Source organism: Euleptes europaea, chromosome 13 (assembly GCF_029931775.1).
Source record: "Euleptes europaea isolate rEulEur1 chromosome 13, rEulEur1.hap1, whole genome shotgun sequence".
Classification (NCBI taxonomy): Eukaryota; Metazoa; Chordata; class Lepidosauria; order Squamata; family Sphaerodactylidae; genus Euleptes; species Euleptes europaea.
Window position 1 is genome coordinate 51313906 of NC_079324.1, and position 13311 is coordinate 51327216.

A 13311-nucleotide genomic window follows, 5' to 3' on the forward strand; every position below is an offset into this window, starting at 1 on the left:
GGCCCATCAAGCCCAGCAGTCTGTTCACGCAGTGGCCAACCAGGTGCCTTTAGGAAGCCCACAAGCAAGACGACTGCAGCAGCATTATCCTGCCTGTGTTCCACCTAATATAATAGGCATGCTCCTCTGTGAAATGTTGAGTGTGGGGTGTGTGTGTCATTGTATGCATTTCTTATAGCATGCGTTCTAGAAGTTTCCAAGACATAGGCTCCCATCTTTCTGGGCTAGCTCTCCCCCACACACACACACACTGTACTTTAACCCCGAGCTCCTCTGCCTCTCCCTGCTCTGCTGTAACCTTAGCAGACGAGCATTCTCCGACTCTGCCTTGAGGTCCCGCGTTTTGCCTGCGCTTGCACACACACACACACACAAAGCCCCCGCTCGCAAAAGCAGCGTCAGCACAAGCCCAGGGAAGCTGCTTCTGCCCGCCTGTCTGTCCTGTTAATTGCATGGCTTCTGCCGCTGATCCAGGCCTCGTGAGGCACCGGTCAGATCTGCAGCGTGCCAAGACCGCACCAGTCCCTCCTGTCGACTCACTGTTTCATCCTGCAAAAATGTGCAGGGTGTTAGAATCTATAGGGAGTTTTTTTTTCTTTCTTTTTTGCACATACATTTCTAAGAATGCAACCTAAGAAGAGCCTTGCTGTATTTGGCCAAAAGTCTGCCCAGCCCAGGATACTGTTTTGTCACAGTGGCCAGTCAGTTGTACCTGGGCCACAGACATTCCCTACTGTTGTTTCTGTTATTCTTATTGCATTGTCTTAAATTATGGAATCTGCCTTGTGTCTCAGTGAGAAAGGCGGTCTAGAAATGAAGCAAGTAAAGAGGCAAACAGGGCATGAAGATGATCATACCCACTCCCTTGCTGCTTCTCCCCCCTGTTGTTCAGAGATAGACTTAGGGGAGGGGCTGTGGCTCAGTGGTAGAGCATCTGCTTGGCATGCAGAAGGTCCCAGGTTCAATTCCCAGCATCTCCAGTTAAAGGGATTGGGCGAGTAGGTGATGTGAAAGACCTCTGCCTGGGACCATGGAGAGCCGCTGCCGATCAGAGTAGACAATCCTGACTTTGATGGACCAGGGGTCTGATTCAGTATAAGGCAGCTTCATGTGTTCACATGTCTCTGAAGACAGAGGCTCCATTTAGTCATCATGATGATTGAAAGGCCAATCTTCCTTTTCTTTTTTTTTGCAGATATTTTTGCCCTGCCTTTCCCCCCAATCCTAAGAGAGCCCCGTGGTGCAGAGTGGTAAGCTGCAGTACTGCACTCCAAGCTCTGCTCACGACCTGAGTTCGATCCCAAAGAAAGTTGGTTTCAGGTAGCCGGCTCAGCCTTCCATCCTTCCGAGGTCGGTCAAATGAGTACCCAGCTTGCTGGGGGTAAAGGGAAGATGACTGGGGAAGGCACTGGCAAACTACCCCGTAAACAAAGTCTGCCTAGTAAACATCAGGATGTGACATCACCCCATGAGTCAGGAATGACCCGGTGCTTGCACAGGGGACCTTTACTTTTAAGAGAACCCAGTGCAATTTACAAGCCAGTCCCCGTTCATTGTGAGAAGCCAATAGGTGTTTCCATTTCTTTGCATGCATTGAATCTGGTTCTTGTGTTGGACTGAATGGGAATGCCGTTGCGGGCAGAGTGAGTTTCACCAACATACTGCAGCTCTCAAACTTGGCATTCCCAAATGCCTGCAATGCTGAATTTCTGCTCGGTGTCCAAGAGCTGATTTTTTTTTTTTACTAACACTTCTGATTAAAACAAAATCTAGTTAACAAGAAGTTCTAGAGAAGGGTCTGTAAATTCCTTTGGATCTAAGGTGGGCTTTTCTTTTTCCCCCAGACTCCTTTTAGAGAATTCCTGACCATTCAGAGTGTGGCAACTCTTCTAGATCTTATCAATTAACAGGGGGAGTCAAGGCTTCGTTCCCTGCTGCAGGCCAAAAAGCAACAATATTTGGTGGCCCCGATCTTAGATGGATGCAAAATGGTGGCGTTCTTCCGAGCAGGGGAAAAGAGGGCATGTGTTCTAGCAGAGAAAAGAACAGATCAGTTAGTGGGAAAAGAAAGTAATTGTAGCCTGAGTCTTTGACGGTCTTGGGATCACTTGGGGACCAGGCGATACCCATATAGGAAAACATGCACATGTGTTAAAACTCTGACACTGCTGGAAAACAAGCATTGGTGGGAAATCCTTTATCATCCTAATCCGAACTCTGCTAGCAAGCACCAGAGGAAGGACTTGCTTGCATTCCTGCCCAATTTCTAGGGCAGCCAGGAAGGTACTTTCGCTGAGTGACAAAATTGGGGTGTCAAGGCTTGAACCATGCCCAGTATTTTTATTTATTTATTAATTTTACTCCATTTATATCCTACCTTTCTCTCTGAAGGAGACCCAAAGCAGCTTACATCGTTCTCCTCTCTTCCATTTTATCTTCACAACAACCCTTCGAAGTAGGCTAGTCTGAGTGTATATAGATTAGTGGCCCAAGGTCACCCAACAAGCTTCCATGGCAGAGTTGGGATTCGAACCTGGGTCTCCCAGATCCTAGTCCAACACTCTAACTACTATACCAGATTGGCTCCTTCTCAAACGAACTTTAATTTCCCCAATTCCCTCAGGCTTTCAAATAGTACCTGGCAGTAGTCTTCTCCCAACACCGGTAGCATAAGACCCTATATCTGGAGCTGGCAAGGATTGAACCTGCAACCTTCTGCTTGCACAGCATGGTTTCTGCCATTGAGCTATTAAGGAGTGGGATGCATTCCACATATTTGAGAATCTCACATGTCAAATAAAGTGCTAGTATGGAGTTGGGGGGCGGTGTTCTTACACAGTAGAGTGTATTTCAAAGGGGGAGGGGCAAATGTTTTTTTTAAAGGAGAGATGGATGGAATGAAGTCATTTCCTGTATCCCATCTTTTCTAAATTTAGCATTACTTTTCTAATGCTAAAGAAACAGAAGAGGACCTTTTAAGGAAGAGAGCTGTTTTAAAACAGAAAGCTTGGGCAAGCTTGTGAGTTCCTCAGAACTCTTCTTCAGAGCATACGTGAAGCACAAAATAAAAGGCGGTGGAGCTATTTCTGAGCATAGGGGGAGGAACTCCCCAGTCTGTACTTCATGGATTATTTTTCCTCATCATGACCAAAAAAACCTTCTTTGTTCCACCAACCTTTGTGTATGTGTGTTTGTTCGGCATCTGACCTGAAGATTTCTGTGGAAGTTGCAGGCTTGCTTGCTACTTTGAGACACTCCGTTTGGCTTCCCCCTCCAAAAGATGCTGCATTGCTCCTGTTCCAGTATATTTACTTTTTCTGTCTCGTGAACTAATGTGGCAACCCATCCTTTTCCTCTTGAGGTTAATGCTGGTGGCACCCATTTCTTAAACACACACATGAACACATGAAGCTGCCTTCTACTGACTCAGACCCTTGGTTCATCAAAGTCAGTATTGTCTACTCAGACCGGCAGTGGCTCTCCAGGGTCTCAGGCTGAGGTCTATTACATCACCTACTTGCCTAGTCCCTTTAACTGGAGATTCCAGGGATTGAACCGGGGTCCTTCTGCATGCCAAGCAGAGGCTCTACCACTGAGCCATAGCCCCTCCCAAGAGTGTGCGTGTATAAGACAATCTTTTATCATGTTGATCGTTACACAGTCTTGGGAAGCAGCCGGGTGGGCAAGCCCAGTGCCATGTTTCGCCCTCGCGTTGGGTGGAGTTTCATAGCCTTGCACGCAAGGAGGCAACTTCGGTATCTCCTCATGGTAGATATCAATCAAAGCTACCCTGGGATTGCGTTTTCTCGGCATCCCTCCGTCACTCCCACCCAGAAGAGTGCTTTCCAAGTGAAACTGATGGGTTGACGCTGCGGTCCCACGTCAGATCCTCCGTTGCTTCATCCTTCCGCGTTTTGATGCAATGCCCGTCCTTTTAAGCTCTCCCAACAGGTCTCTCTGTAAAGTTTCTCTTGCCTCTCACTGTTTTCAGAAGAAGAAAAACGGCATAGGTGGGGCAGTTGCGCTAAAACGTTCGCAGTTCTGTGCCAAGAGAATGCAACATAAACACATCGAATTGCCTTTATACCAAGTCAAGACAGTTGGTCCCTATAGCTCAGACTGGTTCTCCAGGGTCTTGGGCAATCAACGTTCTCTCCCTACTCACTAAGATAATTTAAACTGGAGATATACTTCTATCAAATGGGTCCATCAGTGGCTACCAGCCATGGTGACTGAAGGGAGTCTCCATCTTCAGAGGCAGCAGACCGCCGAATACCTGTGCTGGGAGGCGGCAGCAGCAGTGGAGGGCCTCGGCCCCGTTGCCCTATTCTTTTGGCCATCCAGGGCAACTGGTTGACCACTGTGTGGAACAGGATGCTGGACCTGATGGGCCACTGATCTGATCCAGCCGGCTCTTTTGACTCGCAGAGCATGTTCTCTGTTACTGAGCCACAGCCCCTTCTCTTCAAAAGAAAAGGGTGCATAGTTTCCCATGTTGCACTTTCTTGAGACTCTGTCAACCACGACCACGGAGGAGACAGTTAGACCCTTGTTGTTGGCTCTTGGAAGTATCTAGCTTTTGTTTTCAGACTTAATTGCCTTTTTTTTCCATTTGGCAACATTTGCTGTTTGGGGTGGGAAAAGTTATGCTAAGACCTCTTGCTGATTTTCTTCATCCTTGAATTCTGTGCATTAGAAATTTTGGCTGAAGGCCAAAGCTTTGGCGTGCATGTCAAGTAAATGCTGCTATTCTTGTAGGACCAGTAATGCAGTGGGCAGCCCTGCTTGGATATATTAACTCCCTTTTCTATCCTATCTGATGTAATAGCTCTGTTAATACTCAAAAGCTTGTATCCTCCCCCAACCAGTTGTTAAGAGAGTCTTCACCCAACGTGAGTCCCTTAAAACCTTTTTGGAGAGCCCTTTGTGCTGGAGCAAACATTTGTAGACAGCAGTGTTTCTTTAGTATTTTCATCCCTACAATCTTAGGCAGTTTATGAAGGGAGGGCATCTTGGCCATCTTCTGGGCATGGAGTAGGGGTCACTGGGAGTGTGTGTGGGGGAGGTAGTTGTGAATTTCCTGCATTGTGCAGGGGGTTGGACTAGATGACCCTGGTGGTTTGTTCCGACTCTATGATTCTATGTCAATTTTAATCCTTATTTCTAATAGTCGTGTATGCCCCCCCATGCGGATCAAAACATCTGCACAAAGAGGCCAGCCATGAATAGGATATACGTTTCTGTAGACCCCAGGTAGAAACCCCAGGTTTGTCGAAAAATACAAAATGCTGAAAGGGGAGGAGTTACAAAACCCCCCAAAGAATGCAGACAGTACGGGGGGGAGGGGACTGGGTATGGCTTGGCATATTAGGTTGACTTGCGACCCCAAAATGGTACCCTACATACTGGTGCATGTTACCAATGTGTAAGGAGATGGTGAAGATAATGGTTGAAGGAAACAGAAGCAGGGTAGGGGAGATATTTGGATAGCAAAGGGAGGGGGAAATTGGGCAAGCAGAGGAGGGAAGGGAGGAGGGGGAGAGAAAGTGGGTGAGGTGGGTGGGGAGAAAGAAATGGAGGCAGACAGCAAGGAGGGGTGGGGGGGAAGCAAGCGGCGGTGGTGGGAGGAGATGGGGAGGCAGCAGGGAAATGAGGGGATAATGGCAGAAGGCAAATACAAGAGGCTGAGATGATGGGGAGGGGCCTGGGGAAATGGCACAAGAGGCAGCGGGGAGACAGGAGGGGGAGGGGATTTTGCCTTCCTTGTGGGTTTACGATTGTAACTCTCAGGAAAGAGATGCATATTCTCATCTTCTTGGGTAGTCTTCAGCTTTCTCCGTATACCAGTGAACGTCAACGATCTGTCCTCTCTTTCCGGCTGCTCTTTGTCATGTTGGAGGGGCCGAGGTCCTTCAAGACTTAATGCTGTGCTTTCTAGCTTTTCCAGCCACAAATCTTTCCACAGTTCTACAATGCTAGCTTGTAGCCTTATGACTTGGGAAGGTGTAATGAGGAACGGACGGGGAGACTTATCCTTGATGGAAAACTTTAATATCTTTTGCCGCCTCTTTTAATGTTGAATACTCCCGTGTGAACCTGTGGGGCAGTGTAGGTCATCTGCCAAGGCCTTTCTGTGTCTGCTGCCATGGTCAGAGGGGTGGTACCTCTTTCTAAAGAGGGTCTTTTCTGTAGTGGCTCCTCGTTTTATGGAACTCCCTGTTTTCAGTTACCTGCCTGATGCCTAACCAGGCTTCTAGTTGAACTGGTCCTGTTCACCCATATCTTTGAGTTTGCTGTGTGTGCTTTCCTGATGAAGATATAGATATAAAACTTGCTCTGAACATATTGCTGTTGAGTTGATAATATGATTGATGCATTGGTTGACTCTTGGGCTGTTTTTATAGGGTGGCATTTGGCTGCCCAGGTACCCGTTTGCAGTGGAGGGGGGGGGAGCATAGATAAATACCTGTATTCAACATTCATTCAACGTATTCTTTCCCCTCCCTAAAATTGGAAAGAAGCTGGGAATAAAAATGTGAACTTACAAGTTGTTGGCGAAAGCCAGCCCAGCAAGTCCAAGAGTGCCTGTCCCACTCTGTCTTCTGCTGCCTGCTTATTTACTCCCACTCCCTGCCTCAGGGATGGGTCATGGCTCAGTGCCAGAGCATCTGCTTGCTATGCAGAAGGTCCCAGGTTCGATCCCCAGCATCTCCAGTTAAAAGGATCCGGCAGTAGGTGATGTGAAATACCTCTGCTGAAGACTTTTGAAGGCCGCTGCCAGTCATGGTAGACAATCCTGGCCTCGATAAATGGCCAGTGGTCTGATTCAGCACAGACTTTATGAGCTCCCTTCTGCAAATCTGGCTATCTCTTTTTTTCTGGCCAATGTTCCCCCCAGCAATGTTTTCTCTAAACTGGAAAAATATCATTAGGAATTAAACAGTTGTAATACCAAACTCTCTTATACTCCTTTGAGAGCCAGAATAGTGTAGTGATTGGAGGGTCAGGCAGTGCCCACGGAGACCCAGGTTCAAATCTTCACTTATTGAAGAAGGAGACAAGTTGGTTTTTATATGCCAGCTTTCTCTTAAGTGGTAGAGAAAGCCGGCATATAAAAACCAGCTTGTCTCCTTCTTCAATCAAATCAACCGGTTTGAAAAATCAAACTGGTTGAAAAATCAAACCGGCTTACAATGACCTTCCCTTCCCCTCTCCCCAACAGACACCCTGTGAGGTAGGTGGGGCTGAGAGAGTGTGACTAGCCCAAGGTCACCCAGCTGGCTTCATGTGTAGGAGTGGGGAAACAAATCCAGTTTACCAGATTAGCCTCCACCACTCGTGGAGGAGCAGGGAATCAAACCTGGTACTCCAGATCAGAGTCCACGGCTCCAAACTACCGCTCTTAACCACTATACCACGCTGCAGTGGTGGGCCAGACTTTCTCTCATTCTCTTTGTCTAACCTTTCTTCACCTGGTTTGTTGGGAGGATAAGATAGAGGAGGGGAGGGTTATGACATTCCCAGCTCCTTAGGGGCAGGGGATAACGATGCATGGAATAAATGAATTTGTCCTAGCTGAGTCTTGCATAACAACTGTCTCCAGTAGTGGACCATGGTTTGCAGCCTAGCTGGAGTTTCCAAGGACCTGGGAACTTATGCGCTCAAATACACATGCTTTGCTATGCAGCCACGGTCTCCACCCCACAATGGGAAGCTGGAGATGTCAGGAACTAAACCTGCAACCTTCCACTTGCAAATCAACCCCTGCAGTTTCAACAGAATGCAGCAAAGAGAATAAAATGTATGTCGGTTCGTATTGTCACAAAAGGGTTTCATTCCGGCATGCAATAAACAAGATCTAGTTTTGAATAAGCTTGTCATCCAGTTGTTTTCCTGGTGTCAATAAATTCATTCATACACATCCTCTTCCAAAATCCTGTAATACTGGTCCTGCAGGGGTGAGGGAATCTTTATTCTCCCCGTGGCAGGCAAGCTACATTTTTGGCTGCTGTTGACAAGTTCGGCAGGCAGCCAAAAGAAAAAAGAACCCCCTATAGGATCAGTTGATATACCATTACCATGTCTCATTTAACTGTAACATTAGTATTTGTATGGTGTTCTCAGCTGTTAATAAAGTACTTAAAGTTCTTGTATCTAATAGCCAAGGGTGGCCCCACACAAATCAAAGAATCTGCACAGTGGGGTCAGCCAGGGCTTGGATATAGCTCTCTGCAGCCCTCGGGTTTCTAGAACAAAAATCAAATATGGTACAAGCCCCCTTTTCAATGGTTTTTCTGGGCCGTATGCTAAAGATCCCTTTTTCAGTCCAGCTGTGTCCCTGCCTCTTCAGTCAGTGGACTCCTTGATACATATCCTTTTGCATTGTCCTTAACGTATACCAACTTAGGTTAAAATGGATTATACCACGTTTTAACAAATGGTCCACATCTTCTCAAGCAACTTGGAGCAAAAGGTTCAGTTCTCTTAGAGGACTCTGACCCTCAGCGTACTTGTTTTGTTGCTCATTTTTTGGAGGCTTCAGAGAAGAGACAAAGGGAGGTGTTTTTAGGGATGGGTCTTATTTAAGTGTTATGGTTTTATTGTTCAAGACCATGGTCTAAGAACAGGGGGAAAGAGAGAGAGAGTGAGTGAGAGAGAGAGAGAGAGAGAGAGAGAGAGAGAGAGAGAGAGAGAGAGAGAGAGAGAGAGAGAGAGTACAAGCTACATCTGTGTATGTGCGGGTTTTTTTTTTTTTAATTTTGGGCAAAATTTTGGGCGATATTTGGCATCTTCTTCCCTACCTTGCAGTGTTGATGCAAAGTTAGGAGAGAGCCATGCACGCCAAGCCTGAGCATCTTGGAGAATAGTAATAATAAATAACAAAAACAATATTTTTTATTTATATCCCACTTTCCCCCAGCAGAGCTGAGCTCAGGGTGGCTGATATCATATTATACATAGATAAACATACAGAAACAATCATACATAGTATGTGAGGAGGGAGAGCTGTGAGGGAGGGAATGAATGGCCATGGGGAGGGGGAAGCAGCAGCTTGCAAAAGGAACAGGAAGGAAGTGGAGTTGGCTTGGGGTTGGGAGGAACAACTAGAAGATAGAGCAAGCAGGGAAGAAGGGGAGTCAGATGGGGGGCAGCAAAGGATGATTGGGAACAGAAGCTTTAGGAGGGGTGAGGCTAAGGAGGGTGGGAAAAGCAGACGCTGATTGTGGGGGGAGAACCAGAACCAGAACAGGGAGAAGGGTTGGCAGGTGAAGATAGGGAATTTCCCCTCCCCTGTGGATCCTTTCCAATCCCCTATTTACAATAACTTTCCGGTCCCCTTGCAACAGTTCTGTAGATTAGTATTGTTGCTGAGCCTGAGAGAGGAGTATGTTTGTAGCTGGCTAGAAAGTTCATGGGGAGGGTGGGATTGAAGGCAACTGCTTTCTAATATGTAGTTCACTCTCATAGGTGCTACCTCCCTAGGGAGTTTCGCCTTCCCACTAAAGTGACAGCTAATACCGGGCTAGAACCCCAAATATCCAAAGCAATCTGTCTTTATTTGAGAATATCCCTATCACATGATAATTAGAGGTTTTGTGTATATTAATCTATATATTCCATTGGTGTTGAGTTCTAAAAAGGAGGAAAAGTTCCTTAAGGTTTTGCACTAACAATAATTTCAGAAGGATATCTTTCCTCTCTACCCTCCAAATCTAGCCCCAAGCGTCATCTATAATATTGCAGCCTAGCCCAGTTTCAGTGAAAATTATTATCTAATATCCAGCTCTGTGTACATTTGGCAATAATTCCCTCCTGGTTGTTTGCAGTTATTAGATTTTCAGCATCCTGTCTTTCTTCAAGGGGCCCATATTTTCTCATTAACTTATTTAAGAGCCTAATTTGAAAGTATTGAGAGCGTAGGAGTTTCTCTGGTTCTGTGGGGTTCTAAAAGCCCAGAGAAGGACACAAGAAATTTCTAGTATGTTTCTGGAAACCCAGGACAAAGAATTACCTCCTGTGTGACTCGGCTGTCGAGGAATTTCCTGTGATTAATGAAAGCAACATAGAGAACACACCAAATCTACAGGACTGGAGTGGTGGTATGGAAGGGCTGTAGCTCAATGAGTAGAGCATATCCCAGGTTCAACTCCTACTGAAAACAACACCCTGCTCTGGTATTTCTAACCAGGGATGCAGAAATCGATGCACCTACTGCTTAGAACTGGTAATGGTGATTCAGCTGAACTGTTGGCAGAATGCTATTTTAACATCCACCCAGAGATTAAATCTGGGGTCCTTGTGCATGCAAAATGTGCTCTCTGCCCCTGAAATACAGGCCTTCGTTATGGAATTCCAAAGATTCTACTGGTTGGATTTTATACGTGTTAATTGTTTCTTTACACTTCCAGGCTTTTCACATTTGTCAGGGCCCCCAAGGGGGTTCACAATACTAGCCTTTTTCAAACAGTTCGTGCTTGTGTGGTCATTGTACTTGCATTGACTGTGCGTATACCACGTGTCGCGTCCTTCTCACAGCTGTGTGTGTTATGTGCCATCAAGTCATTTCCAGCTTATGCCAACCCTATGAATTAATGACCTCCAAAACGGCCTATCGTTGACAGCCATGCTCGGATCTTGCAACCTGACTCACCACTGTATGTGCATGAATTTCATATGCATACATCAGTATGCTCAATATGGACCTAGATCTTTCAGGGCAGTGGTCCCCAGGTACAAAATCAGAATGGATATGGATGCAGACATTTGTTTGAAAAACTCTGCATGCCTAAAACATGTATGTGTGTATACCATGTCAGAACAGTGTTCATTCTAAAATGTGGTCTTGTTTAACCTAGGTTGGTACAGGTGCAAATAGACCCGTCATCTTTCTCTTTCTTCTCTCCCCCCCGTTTTTTGCAGGTGATAAAGTGAAAGGGGAAAGGAAGAGAAGGTGGAGATGGAACTGCCAAATCATGCCAAACAACTGCTTCTGCAGCTGAATCAGCAACGAGCCAAAGGTTTCCTCTGTGACGTGATCATCGTAGTTGAAAATGCCCTCTTTCGTGCCCACAAGAACATCCTGGCAGCCAGCAGCATGTATTTCAAATCCCTCGTCCTACACGACAACCTGATAAACTTAGATACGGACATGGTCAACCCCACTGTGTTCCGTCAGATCTTGGACTTTATTTATACTGGGAAGCTCTTAATGACTGACCAGCCCGGTGAACAGAACTTTAATGCTCTCCTCACCGCAGCAAGCTACCTCCAACTACATGACCTAGCAGCCCTTTGCCGAAAGAAGCTGAAACGCAATGGGAGGTCTTTCGCTGGCAGGGCCGGCGGCGCCCCCAGTGTCGGGAGACCTCCGCGGAGTCAGAGACTTTCCACTGCTTCAGTCATAACTCGTTATTCAGGGTCAACTGAGGGGATGAAGGGCTCTCACTCAAAGGAGATGCCAAAGGGAAAGATCTCAGATGATGAGGTCTTCATCAGCAGTTCCAACCAAGAAAACTCTCATGCTTTGAATAGGGGGATCGGTAAGAATGGTGGAGACGGGAGCAATAGCAGTGCTAATGGGAGCAGCGGAGATCAGGAGCTTGGCCTTGACCTATCCAAGAAAAGCCCCTCACTCCCTACGGCGGCATCCCTGGATGACATGCAGCACAGCGAAAGCCAGCGTGGTTCCCCCCGACCTGCCTCAGCCCCCGCAGCCAACAGTGCCTCATTGTTCGATGAATCCGCCACCGGAGCCCCACCAAACCTAGCTGACAACTGCGAACCCATGGAAATGGACTTGAATGAGGACCGCCAGTCCCTCCCGGAAGGCAACCAGCGGAAGAGCCTGCGTCACTCATCGCGCAAGAAGGAGTGGATCAAGAAGGACAATGCCTTTGACAGGAAGGAGGGTGGCAAAGGTACGGAAGAAAGCGAGGGGCTCCCCAACGGCATTTTGATGGGTCCCTTGTGTAAGTCAGCAGAGCGGAGTCTGGGACTGGGAGCCTATGGGGCAGAGTTGCCATTTCCATGCAAAGAGGAAGTGGAGAACGGCAAGGAGAACAGTGATGAGAGCGGGCAGAGCGAAAGCGAGAGCGGCGGGCACACCAGCGCCAACTACGTCTACCGGCAGGAAGGCTACGAGCCAGTGGCCTTCGGGGACAACCTCTACGTCTGCATCCCTTGTGGAAAGGGCTTCCCTAGCTCCGAGCAGCTGAACGCCCACGTGGAAACGCACACAGAGGAAGATCTTTACATCAAAGAAGAAGGGACGTATGATGACAAAGAGGAGGAAGCGGAGGATTTGTCCAATCCCAACCAACCCTACACCTCAGAATCCCGGCCCTTCAAATGTTCCGTGTGCGAGAAGAGCTACAAAGATCCGGCCACTCTCCGGCAGCACGAGAAGACTCACTGGCTGACGCGGCCTTTCCCTTGCAATATCTGTGGCAAGATGTTCACCCAGCGGGGCACCATGACGCGGCACATGCGCAGCCACTTGGGCCTCAAGCCCTTTGCTTGCGAGGAGTGCGGGATGCGCTTTACCCGGCAGTACCGACTGACAGAGCATATGCGTGTCCACTCAGGGGAAAAGCCCTACGAATGTCAACTGTGCGGCGGGAAGTTTACCCAACAGCGCAACCTTATCAGCCACCTCCGGATGCATAGCTCTCCTACATAAGCCAAAGACTCTGCAATGAGTTCTGAGCCCACCCGCCATGAACATACCTTTCCCTAGACTTGCTGCTTTAAAACAAAATTATATATATATATATATATAAGGGCCATTCCCTTCCCTGTTCAGTCATGGGAGGCCTCAACCAAACAGAGCTTTATTTCTACCCCACCCCCAAAAACCATAAAGAAAATCAGTCCACGTTGAAGCTGCTGCCTCTCCCCCCATTTTATACTTTCTTTGCCCAATAGGTCAGATTGTAGCCAGAAATGCCACTATTCAGCTAGGCTGTGTGGGGATATATAGTTTAACTGTGAGCCCCGTTGTGGGGGGTGTGAGAGAGGGTGTCCTTCCAGGTTGATATGAATCGGAAATGTGGCGAAAAGGTTGATCTTTGGCAGAAAGAACCGGCCTTGCCGCTTTTCCTCCCCCCGTTTACTTCCTTAGCACTTTGGAATTTGCTTTACAAACTCTACCCAAGTATTATTATTATTTTTCTCTCCTTGCGCTAAGAATGCGCACAGACTTGGCCCATCCTGGGGCTATAACTGTTAGCCGTGGGCCTTCATTCCCTTCCTGCTCTGACTATTGAACGTGAATTGTTTGTCCCTGAAAGCGATCGGCGAGGGCATCTCTTG

The 13311-nt window shown here is 47.4% G+C and overlaps 1 protein-coding gene across 2 annotated transcripts in view; it reads left to right on the plus strand.

Moving 5' to 3' along the window:
- Nucleotides 1-13070, plus strand: part of HIC2 (HIC ZBTB transcriptional repressor 2) — a 35834-nt gene extending 22764 nt beyond the window's left edge. For both annotated transcript variants that reach the window (XM_056859778.1, XM_056859779.1), the window contains one exon: nt 10921-13070. In XM_056859778.1, coding sequence (XP_056715756.1) covers nt 10958-12679 — 1722 coding nt within the window. In that variant the 5' untranslated portion in view covers nt 10921-10957 and the 3' untranslated portion in view covers nt 12680-13070. The remainder of the gene's footprint in view (nt 1-10920) is intronic.
- Nucleotides 13071-13311: the final 241 nt, after the last annotated feature.